General features: G+C 38.8%; 1 protein-coding gene across 1 annotated transcript in view; it reads right to left on the minus strand.

Moving 5' to 3' along the window:
- Positions 1–24,943, minus strand: part of Dennd1a (DENN domain containing 1A) — a 1,920,886-nt gene that overhangs the window by 1,851,560 nt on the left and 44,383 nt on the right. The window contains 1 exon segment of the mRNA XM_035446997.1: positions 12,779–12,849. Within this exon segment, the coding sequence (XP_035302888.1) occupies positions 12,779–12,849 (71 nt within the window).

Below are 24,943 nucleotides of genomic sequence, written 5' to 3' on the forward strand. Positions count from 1 at the left end.
AATGTAACCATTTGGGGTCCGCTTTTAACTTGGACTAGTGTAACTCCTTCATGCAATAAACTGAAAAGAGCCAAAAAAAAAAAAAAAAAAAACCCACACACTAATAGTGGGAGATTTCAAGACTCCACTCTCACCACTGGACAGGACCACCAGATAGAAACTTAACAACAAAATAACTAGCAGAAGTTATGACACAATTGGGTTCAACAGACATCAATAGAACATTCCACCCAAACACAAAAGAATACACCTTCTCAGCGCCACATGGAACCTTCTCCAAAATCAACCACACACATGGCAACAAAGCAAACCTCAACAGACAAAAAAAAATTGGAATGACCCACTGTATCTTATTGGATCACCATGGTTTAAAGTTAGAATTCAACAAAAACACGAAATGCAGAAACCCTACAAATTCGTGGAAATGGAACAATGCTCAATTGCATCACTCCTGGGTCAAGAAAGAAATAAAGAAATTAAAGACTTCCTAGAATTCAATGAAAATGAAATCACAATATACCCAAACTTATGGGACACTCTGAAAGCTGTGCTAAAAGGAAAGGTCACAGCACTAAGTGCCCACACGAAGACACTGAAGAATAGTCACACTAGAGAATTAACAGCACAACTGAAAACTCTAGAACACAAAGAAGCAAATTCACCCAGGAGGAGTAGACGTCAGGAAATAATCAAATTGAGGGCTGAAACAAAGAAAACAATACAAAGAATCAATGAAACACAAGTTGTTTCTTCTAGAAAAAAAAAAATTGGACAAACCTTTATCCAAAATATCCAAAAAGCAGAGAGAGAACTTGCAAATTAACAAAATCAGAAACCAAAATGGGGACATGACAACAGGCACTGAGGAAATCCAGAGATTAATCAGGTAATATTTTGAAACCTGTACTCTATAAAATTTGAAAATTTAAAGGAAATGGACAGTTTTCTGGATAGATATCACTTACCAAAATTAAATCAAGAACAGATAAGCAATTTAAATAGACCTATAACCCCTAATGAAACAGAAGCAGTCATCAAAAGTCTCCCAACCAAAAAAATCCCAGGGCCAGATGGTTTCATTGTAGAATTCTACAAGAAATTCAAATAAGAGCTAATATCAATACTCTCAAAGTGTTCGGCACAATGGAAGCAGAAGGCTCATTGCCAAACTCTTTTTACGAGGCTACAATTACCTTGGTACCCAAACCAGACAAAGACAAAACTAAAAAAGAGAACTACAGACCAATATTCCTCATGGACACTGATGCAAAATTACTCAACAAAATAATGGCAAAATGACTCCAAGAACACATCAGAAAAATCATCCATTATGAGCAAGTAGGTTTCATCCCAGGGATGCAGGGATGGTTCAACATATGAATATCTATCAATGTAATCCACCAAACAAACTGAAAAAGAAAAAACACATGATCATCTCACTAGATGCTGAAAAAGCCTTTGACAAAATCCAACATCCCTTCATGATAAAGATCTTGGAGAGAACAGGAATAATAGGAACATATCTAAACATGATAAACGCAATATACACCAAACCAATAGCCAACATCAAACTAAATGGAGAAAAACTCAACACGATTCCTCTAAAATCAGTAACAAGACACATCTCTTCAATATTGTACTTGAAGTTCCAGCTAGAGCAATAAGACAACAAAAGAAGATCAAGGGGATACAAACTGGAAAGGAAGAAGTCAAACTTTCACTATTTGCAGATGATATGATAGTTTACATAAGTGACCTGAAAAAACTCTTACCAGGGAACTCCTACAGCTTATAAACACCTTCAGCAAAGTGACAGGATACAAGATTAACTCAAAAATATCAGTAGCCCTACTATACACAGAGAATAAATAGGCTGAGAAAGAAATCAGAGAAACATCACCCTTAAAATAACCACAAAAAAAACATAAAATATCTTGGGTAACTCTAAACAAACAAGTGAAAGACCTGTATGAGAAGAACTTTGAGACTCTAAAGAAAGAAATTAAAGAAGATACCAGAAAATGGAAAGATCTCCCATGCCCTTGGAGAGGTAGGATCAACATAGTAAAAATGGCAACCTTACCAAAAGCAATCTATAGATTCAGTATAATCCCCCTCAAAATCCCAGCACAATTCTTGACAGACCTTGAAAGAACAATGATGGGGGAGGTCCTTCTGTGTATATGTTTATCTTACAGGTTGTTGAATAAAGTACTGTTGGCCAATAAGGAAGCAAGTTAGGTGGGACTAAGAGTCGAGGAGGATTCTGGAAAATGTCATAAAGAGAAGTCTCGTGATCCAGGCAGGAAGTGACACAGCATGCAGACTCAGAATATAAGCAGGGACAAACAGGAAATCGCTCTCTTCCTCCTCCTCTCTTCTCTGCAGAGTTACCATGTGATTGCCAGGAAGAGGGGACACATATGGCCGGCGTCGTCAAATAAATAAGTCTTTATAAATATATAGATTAATGGCTATGGTTGACACTTAAGACAGAGCAAGCATATAAGAAATCCTAGTCATTGGCTTGCAGCATTGTAAATAATATTAATCTCTGTGTATAATTTTGGGCGCCCACATGGCGACAGGGCTCAGGCAGCTAGCAGAAAGAGTTATCCTTAAAGAACAATACTCAATTTTATATGGGAAAGCAAAAACCTAGGATAGGCAAAACAACCCTGTACAATAAAGGAATTTCTGGAGGCATTACCATCCCAGATTTCAAGTTCTATTATAGAGCTATAGTCCTGAAAACAGCTTGGTATTGGCACAAAAACAGACAGGTAGACCAATGGAATCAAACTGAAAACCCTGATTTTAACCCACACACCTACAAATACCTGATTTTTGACAAAGAAGCTAAAATTATACAATGGAAAAAAGAAAGCATCTTCAACAAATGGTGGTGGCATAACTGGATACTGGCATGCAGAAGACTGCAGATAGATCCATATCTATCACCATGCACAAAACTTAAGTCCAAATGGACCTCAACATAAATCCAGCCACACTGAACCTCTTAGAAGAGAAAGTGGGAAGTGCCCTTGAACATATTGGTATAGGACACCGCTTCCTGAACAGTAGCACAGACACTGAGATCAACAATTAATAAATGGGACCTCCTGAAACTGAGAAGCTTCTGTAAGGCAAAGGACACAGTCAACAAGACAAAACGGCATCCCACCGAATGGGAAAGATATTCACCAACCCCACATCTGACAGAGGGCTGATCTCCTAAATTTACAAAGAACTCAAGAAGCTAGTCTCCAAAACACCTAATAATCAAATTAAAAAGTGGAGTACAGAACTACGTAGAGAATTCTCAATAAAGGAGTCTAAAATGGCTGACAGACACTTAAGAAAGTGTTCAACATCCTAAGCCATCAGGGAAATGCAAATCAAAACAACTCTGAGATACCATTTTATACCTGTCAGAATGGCTAAAATCAAAAACACCTAAGACAGTTTATGCTGGAGAGGATGTGGAGAAAGGGGAACACTTCTCCATTGCTGGTGGAAGTGCCAACTCGGACAGCCACTTTGGAGATCAGTATGGTGGTTTCTCAGGAGAATGGGAATTAGTCTACCTCAAGATCCAACATTTCCAATCTTAGGCATATACCCAAAGGATGCACATTCATACCACAAGGACATCAGTTCAAGTATGTTCAGAGCAGCATTATTTGTAATAGCCAGAACCTGGAAGCAATCTCGATGCCCCTCAACTAAAGAATGGATAAAGAAAATGTGGTACATTTACACAATGGAATACTACTCAGTGGAAAAACAAACAATAAAATCCGTAATTCTCAGGCAAATGGATAGAACTAGAAGAAACCATCCTGAGTGAGGTAACCCAGACACAGAATACCAAACATGATATGTACTGACTCATATATGGATTTTAGACATAGGGCAAAGGATTACTAGTCTATAATCCACATCTCCAGAGAAGCTAGGAAACAAGGAGAACCCTAAGAAAGTCATACATGGTCCCCCGGAGAAGGGGAAAGGGACAAGATCTTCTGAGCAAATTAAGAACCTGTGGGGAGGAGTGAGAGAAGAAGAAAGAGGAGGGGATAAAAGGAGCAGGAGGAGAACATGAGGAATCAGGAAGCAGGAGCAGAGATTCACAGCTAAGCACTGAGCCAAACTCCTGGAATCCAGTTATAGAGAGGGAGAAGAGATGAGCAAAGGGGTCAAGACCATGCTGGGGAAACCCACAGCTGATGTGAGAAAGTGGAAACTCATGGACCCCAGTCTGACAGCTGGGGAACCAGCATAGGACCAAACCAAGCCTCCTGAATGTGGGTGTCAGTTAGGAGGCCTGGGCCAGCAGTCTATGGGACCTCTGAGAGTGGAAGCAGTATTTAACCCTAGTATACAAATGGACTTTGGGAGCCCATTCCCTATAGAGGGATACTCTCTCAACCTAGATACACAGTGGAGGGCCTAGGCCCTGCCCCAAATGATGTGACAGACTATATGATCCCCCAAGGACAGCCTCACCCTCCATGTGGAGTGGAAGGGGGATGGAATGGGGTAGGGAACTGGAATTGATATGTAAAATAAGATTGTTTTTAAGTTATATAAAAATATATTCAAAAAATAAAATCCAACTGGAAATAATAATTAATTAATTGTCGGGCAGTGGTGGCGCACACCTTTAGTCCCACCACTCAGGAGGCAGAAGCAGGTGGATCTCTGAGAGTTCGAGGTCATCCTGGTCTATAAAAGGTAGTTCCAGGGCAGGCTCCAAAGCTACACAGAGAAACCCTGTCTTGAAAAACTAAAATAAATAAGAGTAAACACCAATGACCTGACCTCTGGCCTCCAAGTGTATACACACACACACACACACACACACACACACACACACACACACACACACACACACGGGAGGGGGGAGAACTATATTAAGAAGAATGGCTGGGACATAATAAGGACTTAAAAGACAGCTATCTTTATTACTTTGCTATTAATGTAAGAATATAATAGTCATTTTAGGTGAGGTCTCGCAAGAATATTTTAATCTAAAATAAAGCTTGACTCTGAAAAGAGCTCCCACATGCTAGGTATTATGGGTGAGTGCTTATAATCCCAGGATTCCAAGGCTGACACAAATTCAAATGCAGTTTAATCCCCATAGTGAGTTCCAGGGTAAAACTAAACAAAAATCCTGTTTAGGGAAGAAGAAAAAAAAAAAAGTGGTGAACCCCTTTGAGGCAGAGGCAGGTGGATATCTGTGAGTTTGAGTCTATGGAACTACCCAAAGAAATCCGGGTAGGTGGAGGGGGGGTAGGGGAGATGACACCAAGAAAAACTTTCTATGCACTCATGGGTGCCCACATCTACCACAAAGCAGTTTGTTTTTGTTTTTGTTTTTTGATTTGTTTGGTTTGTTTGTTTGTTTGTTTTTCCCCAAGACAAGGTTTCTCTGTGTAGCTTTGACTGTCTGTAGACCAGACTAGCCTCGAACTCAGAGATCTGCCTGCCTCTACTTCCCAAGTGCTGGGACTTAAAGGCGAGCGCTATCACTGGGCCCTTGTGGGTTTTTGTTTTGTTTTGTTTAAATCATCATTCATTTTAATCATGTAGTGGTGTATGTATACACATCAGGGTATGTAGGTCAAATCCCCTGAAGTTGGACCTATAGATAGTTGTGAGCTACCTAATGTGGACGCTAGACACCAAACTTGAGTCCTTCAGAAAAGCAGCAAATGATCATAAACACTTGTGCTAGCTAGTTTTATGTCAACTTGAAACGAGGAAATCTCAACTGGAAAAAATGCCTGGCCTGTAGGCAAATCTTAATTATGATATGGATAGGTTCAGACCGTTGTGGGAGATATCACTCCTAGACAGGTGATTCTATAAGGAAGCAGACTCAGCAAGCCAGGAAGCAGCACCCCTCCATGGCCTCTACATCAGCTCCTGCATCCAGGTTCCTGCCCTGTTTGAGTTCCTGCCTTGACTTCCCTTAGTGGATAGACTGTGATGTGGAACTATAAACTGAAATAAACCCTTTCCTCACCAAGTTGCTTTTAGTCATGGTGTTTTATCACAGCATTAGAGCCATCACTCTAGCCTCCCAACCTTTTTTTTTAAATTCTAATAAAATGAAGCATTTGTTATTAACACAGATTCAGATGAAACTCCTAGACCACAATCACAGTACAATGAAAGCTTAAGTTCCAAATCACAGACCTGTCTCTCAAAACATGAAGTTGGCAAAGTCTCAGTGTTCTTCAAAATGTTGCTCAAAGGTGTGGACGTTTATTTAAAAACAAATTTTAGCAAAGTGTTTTTTCTTAGGGTTGTTGCTTAACACCTGGGTAACTGAACAAGTCAGCTTACAAAGCATTGTGACTAACACTGCTTTCACAAAATCCTAACAGCTTCTCAACTTTCCACCCTCATCTTTAAAAACTGGCCATAGGGCTAATGCTGCAGGGTTAGGGCATGCAAAAGGAAACTGATCTCTGCTGGGCATCCCTGAAAATCCTGATGCTGCCACTCTCCCAATACTAAGCATCTGCCCAGGCAGAGTGCCCACAGCAGGCCCAAAAAGGCCAGCTGTAATGAGACACTTGTCTTGGGAACAAATTCCAGAGTTTCTGCACACCCAGGTGCCATCTGATCATGGGACCCCCTCATAGGCTGATTATTTCTTGCAAGAGAACCTTTTTTAAGACCACTGGTCACACAGGCTGATTTCAGTACTGGGTGCTTCTGCAGTGTGGGATGCCTATGGAAAGGAGCCTTATGGAAGGGCAAGTCTCCAACAAACTGGCCAATTAGAAAGCATTAACAATTTAGTAACAAAACAAAAACAAAATATACCAAATATCTACTGACAACTAGCCAAATTTCTGGATTTTGTTTATTAATTGCTTAGAGGTTTTTGTTTGTTTTGTTTTTGAGGCAGGATTTCATGAAACCAGGCTGGTGTCACTACACAGTCAAGGAATGACCTTGAACTCATCTTCCTGCATAATACATGCCGCTAATTCCAGCTCTTGGAATTATCATGACTGGATTTCAGTTTTTGTTTAAATGACAAGCATCAAAATAGTCAATGTAAGTAAGCATAACACTTGGCACAATAAATTATAACAAATAAAGTGGTTTCACCAAACTATAGCAATATATATATTTTTTAAGAAAGCCTTAATTGGACCAGGTGGTGCATGCCTTTAATTGGTGCGCTCGGGAGGTAAAGACAAGTGGATCTCTGTGAGTTCGAGGCCAGCATGGTCAACCGAGCAAGTACCAGGACAGCCTCCAAAACAATACAGAGAAACCCTGTCTCCAAAAAAACAAAAAACAAAAAAAGAAGAAAAAAGAAAGCCTTAAGTGTGGGACAGTGGTGGCACATATCTTCAATACCAGCACTTGGTAGGCAGAGGCAGGTGGATATCTAGAGGCCAGCCTGGTCTACAGAGGGAGCTCCAAGACAGGCTCTAAAACTACACCGAGAAACCCTGTCTCTAAAAGCCAGAAAAAAGCAAAACAACAACAACAAAAAAAGAAAGTCTTAATTGAGAGGACAAGGAAAATACACATAGCAGAAGTTTAGAAAAAGGGTTATGTATTTTATCTACACACACACAGATTAAAAAGAAACAAGTAAATCAAAATATTAATGACAATTATTAATGGCCATTTATTCTTCTTTATAACCTTTCAAAATTTAAAAACTCTTATACATGATCAAGAGATAATCCTCTAAACAAGGTTGCTAAAATTTTAAAGATGAATAAGCCAACACACACACCAGAATAATCTGCCAGTAAATATTAAATGCCTTGAGATAAATTTTGCTATATACATTTTTAACTTAAAAGAATCTATCAGGATGGAAGTAAAAATCTTAAGAATGGAACTTTCACAGACATTTATAAAACAAAATGTACATTAAACCCTTCGATTAAAGACCCATAAAGTAGTCTCAGTACTTTTTAGCCCACCTTCTCACAGCAGGGATTTAATCCCTCTAGAGGGGTGTAAACAAACTTCAAAGAGAAGATTAGCCCCAGACACTGCACTGTGCAATGTAAGGTTTATATCTAAGTTTGCCCGGAAACACAGAGATGCAGATCCGAGGAACAAAGGTAGATTCTTTACAATCATCTAAAACAGCCAAATTAATGTCTAAAATAGTAACAAAAAGAAAAAGGAAAATACACCAAGTGCTACTCAACAAGAAGGTTGTAGAAGAAGAAAATGGTGGCTGAAGCCAAACATTCAGCTACAGTTCACTCATTAGGAACAGCAAAAGGAAATCTGACAAATTACCAAAAAGCATGTGTCCTGTTCAAACTCTGTATACACTTAGGAAGGTATCCCTGAGTGTTAAGGTTCTTGATGTAGTTTCTATACAGTACTGACAATCACATGCCTCTACATTTTCTCAGAGCACGGCACATGTAAAAGACAATTAAAGGTATTCACTGATGTTCACACATTAAGACAAATCAATGAGAAAAAGACCTGTCTTTACAGAGCGGTATATTTCTCTCCAGCCATTCTCACCTTCCTATTATTAGCTGCTTTTAAGGAGGATCTGAAATACCTCATTACTGTATAAGCTGTTTTAATTATAGGTAAAGTATAGCTTAGTAATTCAGCTTTGTTTTCCCAATTTGTATAAACCATGGATGAAAAAATCAATTTAGAATTTAACGTTTCCAGATATTAACTAGTTAAAAAAATACTACTAGTCTTTGGTAAATACCTAAATATAAAAGTCAAAATCAAAATCTCTTCAAGAAATATCTTTAATGGATAAGACAGGAAAATATTGATTTTATACTATTTTAGACTGAGAAGTTTGGATCAAAGATTCCACACAGTGAAAAACAAATCATAAAATGGAAGACATTTCCAACACATATAACCAGATAGTATCCATAATGCAAACTTTATGAGCCAACAATGAACGGTTACAAAATGGCATACTCCAGAGGACATCCAATGTCCTCCTATTACTTCCTCACACAGATGAGTATACTGATACACACATCTACACATTCACATGTACACACACAAATAAAAATATTTTGGTTGTGAGCCTAGCCTTTAATGGATGAGTCATCCCTCCATCCCTGCAAATAAAAATATTTGAAATGGACAAAAGAAATGAATAAATACCATATATATGAAAAGGTTCAAGACACCATACTAATAAGGTGTTCAATCTAACTGGTCACCAGGAAAATGCAAATAAAAACAGCCACTTGGTTGATGAAAATGAAATCAAACAATGCCAAGTACTGATAAAGTTACATAACAGTGGGACCACCAAATTCTGCAGTTGAGAATGCAGAGCAGCACAACTGTTTTCACAAAGTTTAGTATGACAAAGGAATCAGATACATAATACAATCAATGGCAACATGCATCTACACCAAACAGGGTGCCTGTGTAAGAAAAATCATGGCAGCACTTGCACTAGCCAAAAATGGCATGTGACTTCAACACTGCAACTTTACTGCCAGTCACAGAATGGACAGGGCTGAATGTAAGAGCTCAGTAGTGGAATGCTTGCCTTGCCCTAGATTTGATTCCCAGGACTAGAATTCACAGCTGCAACAACAAAGCTGTAGTATAATCCTATGAATACAACAATAATGAAAATAAGTAAATGCAGTGACATACAACATGAAGGGCCCTTATAAACATAACTAAGCAAAAACATACCAAAACTACATAAAGAATAATTCTTTCAATAAAATTGAAAAACAGAAAAAATTATTTTTTCAGAGAGGCACACACACACACACACACACACACACACACACACACACACACACACACACACAATGAACACAAAGGAATGACTATCATAAAATGATAGTGGTCATCTCTAAACAAAGGGAGGGAGGGGATTCTGGGGGTATGACCAAGCCATCTCTAACATTTACAGGCCTAGCAAAGGTACAAAGGAAGGAGTTCTACAGACCATATATCTAAAAATTTAAGTCTTAAAGTCAGATAGCTGGGTGTGGTAGTGCATGTCTATAATCCTAGTATTGGGAGGTAGCTGCAGGAGAATCATATGAGTTCAAGGCCATCTTCAGCTACACAGTGAATTTGTGGCGGCCTTGGATACATAAAACCCATTTAAAAAAATTATAAATCAAGTTTACAACTAATATTTTACCTCAGACCATGATAAATACACCTTTAAAACTAACTGGAAAGTCAGGCTCAATGTGTATGTTTTGGACTGCTTAGAGTTTGATGCAGAAAAGTAGTGGTAGATAGAACACTGACTGCCCACTACTCCTTCCACATCCCACAATGCACTTTCATACAAACATGAAGTAACCCCTCATACAAACATGATGTTATCCCAGCCCAAGTCCAGATACACCTGTTAACTGTCCCATATCCCACCCCTGATGTAGGAGCACCCTAATGCCTTGGAGTATAACTGCACAGTCCACCATCAGGAAGACAAGGCCTATCAAACAGACTCATACAGACTCTGGAAATAAGCTCCAGGCCATTTGGGTAAGCAATTTTAAAGTGGGAGCATTCAAGCATCAGGTATCATGCTTTATAGGCCCAGCAACTTTTAGCCCCATGCAAAGTGGCATTGTGAAAAGAAGGTCAATGTGGAACACCTAAGGCATAGCATAGGATGGGGCCAGAGATCGTTGTTGCCAGGACTATTACTGGCATAAAACCACACAACATTCTTAACCTGAAAAACAGGCATGTGGTCACTTGTGCTATATTATTTGTTAACCCACACTTGTAAGTTTTATGCATTTTTATACAAATAATGGGATAGCTACCATATGCTTGCTGATAAGATACACTGAGGGAACAAATCACACACACACACACATAACCTGGATATAACCACAAAGACACAAATACACAGATACAAATCCAGAGATGAAAGAAAAGGCCTAGATTTTTTAACATATGTCATTAGAAGGGAAGAATGTAGCTACAAAACTATTCGTGAATTAAAGAAACTAAATAGACATAAAAACTATTGGGTTCTATGACCCTGTATTAGATTCTTAATCAGAACATTCTTGAGAAAATTGATTCAATTTAAATATGACAGTTGACATTGCAGCAGTGTTATTTCAACAGCAGGGCTAGGATTATAAAAGAAAATGTCCTTATCCTTATAATTGCTCCCCTTGAAATATTTAGGAGTACAGAGCCACATCTTGCAAAAAAAAAAAAAAATTGTGTATGTAGTGACAAAGTAAATGTAACATGATAGTGATACATGCCAGAACACTAAAGAGGGAAAATTAGGTAACTATAGAAATAATAAAATGTTCATCCTTGAATTTATCTGCCAGATCACAGATATCATCAAATGGGTACTGAATGAAGTCTACAAACGGAGAAATGGATGCATGCACATCTGATTACTTGCTCCCAAGTCCAGTACTCTCCCTGAACAATAAGAGACAAGGCTTAACATGGACCTTCACTTTCTACTTTCAGAACAACCATAAATTTGCAATCTACTGCACATGGGAGGCGGGCCTTCATTTTAACAAATACTGTGCAAAGCCCTGCAGGTAACATGGAGAGATGCATGCAATACGTACTGCCTGCCCTCAAGAAAACAGCTTAGCAGTATGAAGTGGAATTGAAACAAGAATCCTAGTTATCCCACACAGTAGATACATGGCCTTGGTAAACTACTTTACAGCTAAGATTCTAGTTTTTCATTGGTATTCTGAGGATGCCATTCAATTGTCTTTAAAGATTACATTATAATTGTTGACAATATAGATGCTCAGCTGATATCATATGCTAACAGAATAAAGGTCATCTGATCAAAAGTCGCTCTGTATATAATTATAATAATCAAATGAAAATAAGGTAATAAAAAACAGTACCAAAGACATAAAGCCAGTTAAGGACATGATAACTTATTACTTCAAGTTTCTAATCCAAGTAAATTCACTCTCCCTGAACACCAAATAATATATGCAAATGTTTGGGTATGAGGACAAAGAGTTAACATTTGGCAAAAGCACCAAGAAAGAGGGCACAAGGCTACTTTTTCATTAAGCAAATAGTATTTTAGGTCAAAAAGTGATCTACACAAGCCAGGAGATGGTGGCGCACAACTTTAATCCCAGCACTCAGGAAGCAAACGCAGGTGGATCTTTGAGTTTGAGGCCATCCTGGTCTACAGAGCAAGTTCCAGGACTACACAAAGAAACACTGTCTCAAAAAAAAAAAAAAAAAAAAATTAGAAGAAGAAGAAATATACACAGCTTGTACAAGACATCCTATAACCTCAGATAAGATTCCAATGTTCAAGATACTTATGAAATCCAACTAAAAGATAAGGAGAGAGGAGGAGTTTCCTCTAACTAGTCTCCAACTTTCTTTATCAACAGTTTTGCTAGACTGCTATTTCAAGCATTTTAGAAGCAAATAATTCTCTTTCTACTAATTTGAATCCTATAGTCTAATTCCAAGGCTTACCCATTAGCAAGAACTAAATAGTTGACTTCCAAGCATCTATGATATGCAAATCAATACCCAATGACAAAAATAAATAAGACCATACATCCAGCCTGCTAAGACAGTGTATTCCAATCAAAGATTCACTATACCTTTGTTCTCTAGTCTTCCTAAGATGGTGTGGGGATGAAATATGAGGAAAGGCACTTAAAAGAACTTGAAGACATCACATTATCTGTTTTGTTTTATCTGTTTTGTTCTGTGTGCACTATTCCATACAATAAAGCGATATTGTTATCATAATTAGGTAAGTTAGTACCTGAAAGAGTGCCACCTGTCCTAGGATAGGCCACTTCCACATACACTTCAAATGTAGTCTCTGGGTTCTGCCTACAAAAGAAACAAATCATGATTACTGATGAGGATTGAGGCAGCATTATGCAAAAGACATGACATGCAGTAAAGCAGGCCTCAATTACAGTCCAGACTAACTAGCTATGAAAGTTTGGGCAGGATATTTAACTCCTGGGCCATAACCATCACAGCATACAAGATAAAAACACCAATCCCCAAGAACTGTGCAACTTAAAGAAAATACACAAAATTGACCTGGACATAGTAAGTTAACCATGACTATCACTTGACATGTGTCATGTTTCTGACTTCCACAGCTGCATCTCCAAAGCTGCAGGCAGGATTTCTGAGGAAATTTCAGCTCAAAGCACCAAGAGCATAAAGTAGCACACTCTGTTCCACTACTAGATAAAGCACACACATGACAAAAATGACTCGTTATTTACAGCTTTTTAATAGCAAACAAGAGAAACAATCACCTCAATAGAATATTGTGAACATGGAAATCTAACCTACATTTAAAACAGTGTTTGTCTACACTAGCAATATCATATATATTACATTCCTTTACCTTTTTAATGTCATGAGCATTCATAATAAATTCATGAAAGATCACCATACTAAGAGAATGTTTATAGTTGTTACTTCTGAGTCATAAAAACATGTGGTTATATTATCTTTTCTGCCATAATGAAAAGTACTTCAAGACTGGATAAAAATCATTTAGCAAGCTGGGCACAGTGGTGCATGCCTTTAATCCCAGCATTTGGAAGACAGAGGCAGATGGAACTCTGTGAGTTTGAAGCCAACCTGATCTACACAGAAAGTTCCAAGCCAGCTAGAGCTACAGAGACCTTGTATCCAAAAAGAAAAAATAATTCATTTAGCAAATAATATTATACTTTCAAATATCTAACTAAGTTATATTTTAAACCTGACAACAAAGCTTAAATAAGGACCTTCCTGGGTTGTTTAATAATATCTAGGGGCCTAAATTTAAATAAAAAAAATACTTTGAATGTTCCCAGGAAAATCTATATCTCCAAATGTCATTTATGTCATGTGATCCTTACTGTGGCACTGTAAAGTGTGGAAGCGTTACTCTCACTGAGCAAGTGAGGGACACGAGGAAAGACAGTCTGAAGAACTTGTCTGCCTCCTTTAGCTGACTGGAAACATAGGCAATCCCAGAATTCATGCCATTCTTTCTCCAATTCCACATTTCACTGACTAGATGATGACCTTTGATCTCCATACTTACACATCTTAATCCCACTGAGTTTTGAGATTGTAAGTGGCAGCAACTTATTAACAAATAAAATAACATTCATCTTATAAATACCAGCATCTTAAGAGTTGGGAAAATAAGGTAATATTTGCTCTAATTCCTTAACAGTAGAAAGAAAATGCTTTATAATTTGTGAAAGCTCAGTTTTCTGCTGTAGAGAAACTCAAGCTTTAATTTTAAATAAGTGCCTTAAGTAGAAAGAGAGTTGACTATTCTAAAATTCAAGATATTTAAATATACTTAGTTAAACATAGTTATTGAGAAATAAGAGACTAAATCAGAGTAACTTACTTTAAAAGAAAAAAAGTAAACTTAAGTTTTAAGGGCTTAAAATTATGAAAAAAAAAAAAACTTGCATTCTTTTTTTTCTACCAAGAGGGTAGAACATGACCTTCAAAGTTGGCACCAAATGTGAGGGAAATAGCATGTGGAACTATCCCTTCCAATGAGATACCTCAAGGTAGAGCATCTGACGAAAGGAGCACTACTAGTTCACAAATAATAGATGCTATAATGTGAAGAGCAGTAGGAAGATTTTCTCCAAAAACCTAAAAATGCCTTTCTTTGGCAAATGGATAGATTTCATTTCAGAATGATGCTTCTATGGAGTAAAACTGATTTCAAAATGTGTTCTACACATAGCTGGGAGTACTGGCACACCTCTTTAATCAGGCAGCTATCTGTAAGTTCAAGTGAAGCTTGGTCTACATAGTGGATTCCAGGGAAGCCTACACCGAGAGTTACAGGTCCAGGACTATATAGAGAGACCCTGTCTCAAAAAATAAAATAAATTATACTCTACACAACCCTAGGTCCCTGTGGAGGCTCTTCAGAGCTCCCACACATTTTTTTACTCAATTCCAATTTCTTCATCTTTTTTTATATGCTCTTAAAACTGAAATAATGAACATGAGCATGTGAAAGTATTACATTCAAATTCTAAAACAGTAACACACCCATGCCTTAACTGTGTCACAGAGCATTTTGTAAAGGCTCACTCTAAGGAAAAGGATGTCCTAAGTGGCTATTCTTGTTGCTTCCGGTCCTCCTTTCTTCCTGAAACCTACTTCAAGCAGTCATCATGAAACCACCCCATCATCACAACTTGCCATGGTCAAAGACCTACAAAGGCACAGTTCTCAGTGCTTGCCTTATCCTCATAGCAGCTTTTAGAACAGTTCATCAATTTGTCCTGCCCCTTCAAACATACTCTTTCTTTCCCTTCTAGAAAATCACTCTGCTGGATCTCTGCCTTTATCACCGGTGCTTCTTTGCTTAACTCTCACGGAAGTAAGAGCTCCTGCTCTTGAACCTAGTCAAGATTCTGCTGTCTACACTCATCACCTAGAAGACCTCATTCAGTCTCGTAGCTTTAATTACTGAGCAAATACTGGCAAGCCCCTGCATCCTATCTTGAACCTGTCTTCTCCCCTGATTCCAGATTTTTAAGCCTACCCAACACTTATGTTTAAACATCTCAAACACATTTTAATCTAACATTCATTTTTATTTCCCAAACTTGCACCTCCTAAACTCTAACAGTTACTCAAACCAACAAAACTTACTGTTTCTGAACTCTTTATTTGTCACTACCAACCAGTCAGGAAGCTCTGATTCCCCTATCAGAATGTATACAGAAGAGAGAGGAGTTGGGAATTTAACATTTAACTCAGTGGTACCATGCCCAAGTTTTTTTGCTCCCAGTACACACAAAATTAAATAAAATTAAATTAAAATCCAGCCATGCACTTCTTGGTACCTTCAGTTAATGCATTACTCTCCTGATGGGCTCCCTGCTTCACTCCAAGTGTTTACACCTCAATTTTGCATTCAGGAGTCCATTCATTGTAAAGTTCAGACTGGGTCAACCCTCCATGTACTTCTCCAAAGCATCCCACATACTCAAAGTCAAACTCCAAGTTCTAGTGCTAGATAGTTGCAGAATACAGATGTATCTAATGCCATTGAACTGAGTACTTGAAAATGGTTAAAATAGGAAGTTTTTTTAGAAGATTCATGCCATAATTTTTTAAAATGGAATTAAAATGAAAGAGGGGCAAGAACCTACATGACCTGGCTAGTCTCCCTCTTCCTACCTATGCAACTTCACTTCAGATCTCTCTTTCTCTCAGCTCACTGGACCCAGGTACACTGACCTTCTTTCTGCTTCTCAGACACATGAACTCACATCTATGTTAGGGCCCTTCACACAGAACTTTACATAGTGGTTCTTCCTGTCACCCAAATCTCTGCTTGTACTTGGCCTCAGAAGACCAACTCCATCACACTCTGCAGCATCTAATTTAATTCTCCACATTATACCAGTCCCAATACTGGACATGGTTAGCTTTCCTCTTCCATACATAAGCTGTTGAAGAATAGGGATTTTTGTCTCTCATGTCAAGTAATGTTTCTCCCACACCTAACCAAATAAATATTAGTAAGGGGCAAAGGAAATGGAGACTAGTCTTCTAGAAGTCTAAAAGAATACAGTAAATGACAGTTCCATGTGTTTCAACTGTTAGTATGGATTACAACTGAGGACTAATTAAAAGACAGATTTCTGTCCCTGCCAGAGTCTCTGAGGTAGAACCCCAGATTTGTCTTCCTAACAATCAGCTCACAGAGGTTCTACTTGACATGTGCCCACATTTTGGAACCACTGATCTAGTTAAATGGAATTCTCCCAATAATTTAGTATATACAACTAAAATGTACATAAAATGAACAGTGTACATCTCAATAACCTTTCAATGGTATTTTTGTAATGAAAGACATGTTTCAAAGAAAAAGGCCATTTATAGAAACAAGTATTCCTACCTCTCATTGTCTCTCACTATCTGCCTCACTCTAATGAGTAATAAGTAATAAGCCATGAAGAATCTCACTCAGTTCAGCTAGCAAGCAGAGTTCGATTGCATGGAGCCAAAGATTAAAATCATAATTTCTCTCCTCTCCCTCTCCCTCTCCCTCTCCCTCTCCCTCTCCCTCTCTCTCTCTCTCTCTCTCTCTCTCTCTCTCTCTCTCTAAAAAGAAAGAAAGAAAGAAAGAAAGAAAGAAAGAAAGAAAGAAAGAAAGAAAGAAAGAAAAGAAAAGCAGAAGCTGACTAAAATGCTAGGGACAAACTGGTCTATAATTATCAACTCTAGTCATGCTTACCCATGATGGTTTACATGTTGCCTTATGGAAGAAGTGGTGACTAATGTTGTGACAAGTTATATAACATAACAAATATACATAAGTTATTTTAAGGGCCAGTGGAGCCAATGCAGATGGAGGCAATTTTTATTTCTCAGCAAATCAAAAAATAAATTAGAAAGTGCCTCCTCTAAATGCAAATGGCCACACGTTCCTTCCTTAATATTCTCATTAAGCCTGTAAACAATAAAGGCCATAGCAACTTGCACAGGATCTCTGAGAACACCTTGAGACCGATTATTCCTCCAACACTCTTCAAGCACTCAGTATTTTTAACTACTTGGCTAAAGAAACTGAAAATCCTATTTCTGTCCTATTAGCACTCACTGCTAATTTAGAACATGTAATGATGCTGAGAATACCATGTTCGGAGCCAATTTTCCAATATGGACCCAAGTTTTCCCAGAGCCCTTTGTGATACATCTTAGCATATTACCATAGAAATGTCCTGGTTCTGCCACAATGCCCCATTATTACTTGCCTTTTACTTGTATACATGCCCCCATCTGGAACTCTGCCTATCTATCAAGCATATTCTTTGCCACTCACTAGCATCTTCTATTGTCTTTCACCATAATATCTAATCATAAAGAAGCAGGGTAAGTCTCTAGTCAAACCATGTTCCAATTCCAGTAACAGTATCATTACTGTACAACCACCATCATTTACTAATTATTTCTTGGACTCTGTGATCCTAAACTGTTTTTGCAGGACCTCACGTAATTTTCAACATAACCCCTGTACATTACATTAGCCCTGGATTGGAGATGAGGATCACTAGGACCCACAAATGATGCACGGGCTAAAGACCAGGCAAAGAAACAGCAGAAGAGGGAGAAACTAACACCAGGCACTTTCCTGGCCTAGGTTACTCAGCTACTCTTCCCTTCTGCAAGGACTTATATTCTCAGCCTTTCAAGAAATTTCATATACCAAGATTCAGATCAAGCCTCCCTGTGCTGGCTAGTTTTATGTCAACTTGACACAGCTAAATAGAATGGGAGTGCAGGGCACCTCAATTGAGAAGATGCCTCCATAAAACCAGGCTGTAAGCAAGGCTGTAGGACATTTTCTTAATTGGTCATTGGTGGGGGAGGGCCCAGCCCATTGTGGGTGGGGACACCTCTGAACTGGTGGTCCTGGGTTCTATAGGAAAGCAGGCTGAGAAAGCCTTGGGGAATAAGCCAGTAAGCAGTACCTGTCCATGGCCTCTGCATTGGCGCCTGCCTCCAAGTACCTGCCCTATGTGAGTTCCTGTCCTAACTTTCTTCAGTGATGAACAATAATGTGGAAGTGTAAGCCAAATAAATTGTTTCCTCTCCAAGATGCTTTGGTCTGTGCTGTGCTTACCATTCTTCAGGCTCTTTGAATTCAACCTGGGTACAATTGCCTTTTAAGAATCCTGATGCCTATGCTATATACCTTAGATGCATGGTTCTCAACCTTCCTAATGCTTTAATACAGCCCTTCATGTTGTGGTAACTCCAACAATGAAATTATTTTTGTTGCTACTTCATAACTGTAATTTTGTTAGTTATAAAACATAATGTAAATATCTGATATGCAGGATATCTAATATGAGACTCTGTGAAAGGGTTGGTCACTCCCAAAGGGATTGAGACCCTCAAGTTCAGAACCCTGCCTTAGACCAAATAAAATCCCCAAGCAGCTGAATTCTTTTTAACACCTCTGTTTATTCCAAAGTGCATCCAAGGCTGATAACCACTACTGTATTTCGATCTGTCTTCCCCAACAGACTGGCAGCTCCTTGAGGGCACCAACTGTTTTTTCATGCCCCTGATCTGACACCTGGCACAATAAGTATTTCCTGAATGAGTTTTCTTCAAACCTGACAAGCAGTTTCCAACCTCTCTTTCTCTGGTAATTTACAGAAAACTCACTAATCTCACTAATTACTCCAAGATGTATTCCTTTGGAGTCAAAGGTATCAATAAATCACACCTACTGACAATAGCCACAGCTGTTTTTTGTTTGTTTGTTGTTGGTTTGGGGGGTTTTTTGGGGGGTTTTTTGGTTTTGGGGTTTTCTTTTTCTTTCTTTCTTTCTTTTTTTTTTTTTTTTTTGGTTTTTCGAGACACGGTTTCTCTGTACTGTTTTGGAGTCTGTCCTGGAACTTGCTCTGTAGACCACGCTGGCCTCGAACTCACAAAGATCCACCTGCCTCTGCCTCCCAAGTGCTGGAATTAAAGGTACAGTCCCAGCTCTTATACAAGGGAAAGTGACAGACACAAACAGCTAAAATGTGTTTAAAAGAAAGGACATCTTCTCAGTTCTTGCTCCTGGGAGAATGAGGGATGAGAATAGCCAAAAGAACATTTCTTTTCACCACCTCTCCGATGAACACAATTTCACTCAGTGACTCACAGGAAGCGCCTTGCTCAGTGCCCAGGGCCACGTTATCAGAATGATTAAGTACACTCAGCTTGAAGTCACAAGACAGACAAAAGCTTTGACAATATTCAGGCTGCAGGATAGTGTACTGGTTGTTTCCCCACCCACCCCACCCAAAGCATCATACTATTGATCATTCTGCTGGATCAATTAAGATCTGCTTTTCTTTAATTAGAACATATTAGGAGATTAAGAGAAAAATGTGACACTAAATCCTAACAAAATGAGTCTAGGTTGCATAGGGTAACCATACCACAGTGCTGGACTCTTGTATACAACCCTGAAACACACCATGTTCAGACCTCTCGTGTCACTGCCTTCGAAACTCCAGCTTTGACATGGTGCTTCATACAAACACAGACGTGAAGGCTAAGGTATGAATCTCATATCAACTGGCACTGTCTGAACATGGATAACATGGTCAACAGAAATGGTATACACCTGAGAACTTGCTAGCAAACATCACCTAATAAACATAGATCCTGTTAAGTTAAACAAACAAGCAAAAGATAGTGTTAATATTCCCAACAAGTCTCCATTTGTTTCAGTGAACTCTAAAATTAAAGTCATTTTTCCAGGCTGAAAATGCTGTATCAAAGGGTGCTTTCTACCCCATAACAAGTTAACACCTTCCTAGGAGAATGCAGTTATTGTTGAGACTTGTTAAAAAGTGATTAACTTAGTTGTGCAATTATACAAATAAGCCGTTTCAGGACTTTACACTTCACTTTTCATTTCTAATAATATTCTCAGAATCACATTATTAAGGATTTGAAGATACTGCTATGAAAGGAGTTGCAAAGCTTTGCCTTCCATATATCACTAGGGAAAGGGTCTTACACCACTCTGTGCTACCAGCAGCATTCCAAACAAATAGAGGATGGATTCAGCAATGTGCAGAGCTCCGATGTGTTCACAAATTCTCTCACAGGCCAAGCTTCCAAAGACATTCTAAGCAGGTCAACAGTAGTAAAAGCATATACAAAGACAGTGTTTCATTACCAGTAAATACATTTGCCCTTTAAAAATATAAAAACCAGAGCCCACTTGGGAGGCAGAGGCAGGCGGATCTCTGTGAGTTCAAGACTAGCCTGGTCTACAAGAGCTAGTTCCAGGACAGTCTCCAAAGCCACAGAGAAACTCTGTGGAGAGAAAGAGAGAGAGAGAGAGAGAGAGAGAGAGAGAGAGAGAGAGAGAGAGAGAGAGAGAGAGAGAGAGAGAGAACCAGAGCCAGTGAGATGGCTCAGCAGTGCACAAGCCTGGTGGCATGAGTTCAATCCACAGAACACAGGTAAAGGTGAAGGAAAGAACAGACTCCATAAAGTTATCCTCTGACCATATTTATTTATACCATGGCATGTGTACAACACATGAGCACATGAATACATGCACATGCTAATACTAATATTTTTTTTTTATTTCCACCTCCCTAACTTGTCCTCTTTTTAACAGTTTAATCCTAAAGCTATGAGGTAGGCAAAACAAAATCAACACCCATGCTGGTGACCCAGTGTGGGGACTACCTGAGCAAGTGAGGAAAGGGTGGCTGCACAAGGGATGTCAGCACATGAGCACGAAGCACAGCCATGCTGCGGGATGCTTTATAATGACAGGCATAATCCAAGTGGATAGATAAGGAAGGCATCTACTGAGGAACAACTTGACTTGAGGAGCTGGGGCAGCTAGACCTGGGAAGTTAAAGCATGGGCAGAATGAGGAGTCAGCAAGGAATGGCAGCCCAACATAAGGTGTCAGAGGCAAAGACAATGGGGAGCATTCCGAGCATATGGGCACTCCTGTTTGGGTATGAAAGCTCAAACAGGCATGAGCTCACCAGGTATGGGCTAAAGGGTTTGCCCATCATACTTGACAGTCAGGATCAAATTAGGCCAGTACTAGAAAAGGAAAGTAGAAAAACACCAACAATGAAGGCTGAGATGCCAAGAAAGCAGGGTGAAATGGGAGAGCATCCACACAGATTACAAAGGAAAAGGTCTAATCTATGTCTTCGGAAAAGAATGATAACATGGGGATGTCTCACTTCTCATTACTGATGTTAACAGCAAAACAACTCACATGGAATTGGGCTTGCATTTAGAGATATGAATGTGAGCTTAAGGTTTTCAATATATATATATATACAAGAGGAGCCCGGAATGAATTATACCAGAAAGTAATGTTCAAAGAATGGCAAGGATATATCAAAAAGGACAGCAGCTGCCCTGAAAGGGCCTCTACTGGTCAAGCTTGGGACAAAGTGGACATCAGAATCAACAATATCTTTAAAAACAGAGTCCACCCTACTAAATACAACAGAAAACCATATCGATATAAATGAATGAGTTGAAAGTTTAATAAAAAATCAAGTATTGACATTGTTTCAAAGTACCACCTCACAAAACACTAAATACAAAGAAAAAAGTTAACTTTTCAGGATAGAACTTGGTCAAAAACAATCTGAATGAAGTCAACTAAAGGACAGGCACTAGTAATGAGACAAAGAGCTAGTATGCAATGGAATTTTGGGATGGTCCTGGCAGAGCCTGATAAAAAAATGATTGAAGCAAAGTCTTAAAAAATTTTTTAATTAAAAAAAAAACTGTTACACGGGAAAAACCCTGACTCAAAAAACAAACAAACAAACAAAACAAAAACATCAAGTCTGTAATCTTCAAAGTGTCCAGAAAACCAAAGAAAGAATGAAGGTCTCTTCCCAGCTGAAGGAAAGAAGGAGAACTGACAACTAAAGGCAACATGGGAATCTGAACTGAAGCTGTGGGCTATCAAGGGTGCTACTAGGACAATTACTGAAAGGTGTGTAGGGTCTAAGGATAGGTGTAGTAATAATTTTGATGTTGCACTGTCGTTACATAGGACAATGACCTTGCTTAAAGGACAAGAACCCTGAAGTATTCAGACCTGTTTTACCCTCATCCCAAAAGCAGATCTAATAGGATATGGAGGGCCTGGGAGGTGAGTGAGATTGGGGTACATGATGTGAAATTCCCAAAGAATCAATAAAGAATTATGTTATAAAAATTAATACAGATGTGCACTACACAGAACAATATCCTTCATATAGAATGACACAAAAAATTAACAAAATAATAGCAAATAAAAATATTAGCCAGTGAGATGGCCCAGCAGGTAAAGGCACTTGGTACCAAGCCTGTATCTCATACACACACACGTATGTAACAAAATATTTTAATAAAAATTACATTAGCAAATAGGATTCCACAATATTCTTTTTTTTTTTTTTTTTTTTTTTTCTTTTTCGAGACAGGTTTTCTCTGTGTAGCTTTGGAGCCTATCCTGGCACTCGTTCTGGAGACCAAGCTGGTCTCCAACTCACAGAGATCCACCTGCCTCTGCCTCCCAAGTGCTGGGATTAAAGGCGTTTGCCACCAATGCCCGGCTCACAATATTCATTCTTATCAAGTGTGGTTTACTCCAGGAATGTAAGGCTGGCTCAGTATTTGAAAATCAGTATCACCTAATATTAATTAGTACAATCCAATACTGATAGGCTAAATTAGAAAAAGATGTAGGAAAAAGTAGTTGACAAAATTTAACAACTTAATTTTTAAAATTTCAAAAACCTAAAAGGAGCATTCCTCATCTTGATTAAAGGAAACCTATCGAAAACCTACATTTGGGGCTGGAGAGATAGTTCAGCAGATAAAGAGAACTGGCTGCTCTTCCAGAGGACTTGGGCTCAGTTCCTAGCAGTAACATGGCAATTCACAACCATCTGTAACTCCAGTTTCAAGGAATCCAACACCCTCTTCTGGCTTCCACAGGCACTACGTGTACACATGGTACACAGTCATGCAATGCAAACAAAACACTCATACACATAAAATAAAACTGAAATTTTAAAAAATTACAGTTAAAATTATATTTAAAGGTAAAAGACTGAATTTGTTCCACAACTGGGAACAGCACAAGAGAAATCACTCTTTCATTACACTGGAGAGTTTGCCCAAGATAATAAGGCAGAAGAGAAGGAAAGGAAAAGGAAGAATGGAGAGAGGAGGGTGAGAGGTGAAGGAAGATAGACAAAGCTATCTATAGACAACACAGTCTATATAGAAGAGACATTAAAGCTGAACTTATTTCATCCCCCTTTGCCTGTCTACAGTTCTTCCATTTCTGTATAATCTTTTGAGAGCTCCTCCTAGCACTCCTTCCCCAAAGGTATCCAAAAGGTCTACACCACCAAATTGGATTAAGAACTCCAAAATAACAAGCTTCAGTGGGGGAAGGGAGCAGTCTAATGGATTTGATTACCTCAAAATCAAGAATTTGCTCAACAAGGGGGAAAACTGACTTGAAATTGGGACATTTTGTCTATCTGCTTACTTTTTCCCCCTGGTATTTGGGGCAAACTCTTCAGCAATATTTGATTTTAATGTCAGCTCTTGGAACATTAATATTCTGTGTAAACAGTTAGAGAATGGCTATAAATGCATCCATCCCCCCCACCACCAAAAAGATGCAGGAACTCCCTTCCATGTTTAAAAATAAAAAGCAACTAGACATCTGACAAATTTAAGTCATTCCCCCCTCTCCCAGAGTCCATCTGAATCTCCTTGATGGAGTGGCCCCAGGCCTGATTCTAAAGCTCAGATCTGTAAGCTGCTTTTTGGGGATCATCATAGACACTTTGAGACTGAAGATTCTTGGGTTCCAATGTCTCTGACACAAAAGGCTCTGAAGTGGGGCCCAGAAAAACTTGAAGGACCCCCTAAGTCATTTTTGTGTATAACCAGTGTGAGACCCACTTAAATAACAGTGCTTAAAACTGACAGGGGACCAATGGGAGGCCATATGCAAATAGAGAGAGCCTATGTGAAGGGAGAAGAGAAAGCCAAATCAATTCTGCTTCTTGAGAGACTCAAAGAGCCTAAGGGCTGTGGGGATGTCAAGTGATTGATTGTACAACCTTAACTGCTTCCTGAGTGTTGCAGTTCTGAAGCTCCATGACCCCTTCTAGATACCTACTCAAGTGTCTGCTGCCTCCAAAGAATACTAATAAAAGAGAAGAGAGAGTCTTAATTTTCAATAAACTCTTCAGCTATGGTAGGTCTGCTTACTCATCTAAGTAATGCTAATTTTTAACTTGGAATATTTTACTTTTCAAGTCATTTCCTGCTCTAGCTTTACTCCCAGACAGTACTTAGCCACAGCTATTCAAACCTATCAATACAAGAAAGGTAATCTTAGTCC

Source organism: Cricetulus griseus, chromosome 6, assembly GCF_003668045.3.
Source record: "Cricetulus griseus strain 17A/GY chromosome 6, alternate assembly CriGri-PICRH-1.0, whole genome shotgun sequence".
NCBI lineage: Eukaryota > Metazoa > Chordata > Mammalia > Rodentia > Cricetidae > Cricetulus > Cricetulus griseus.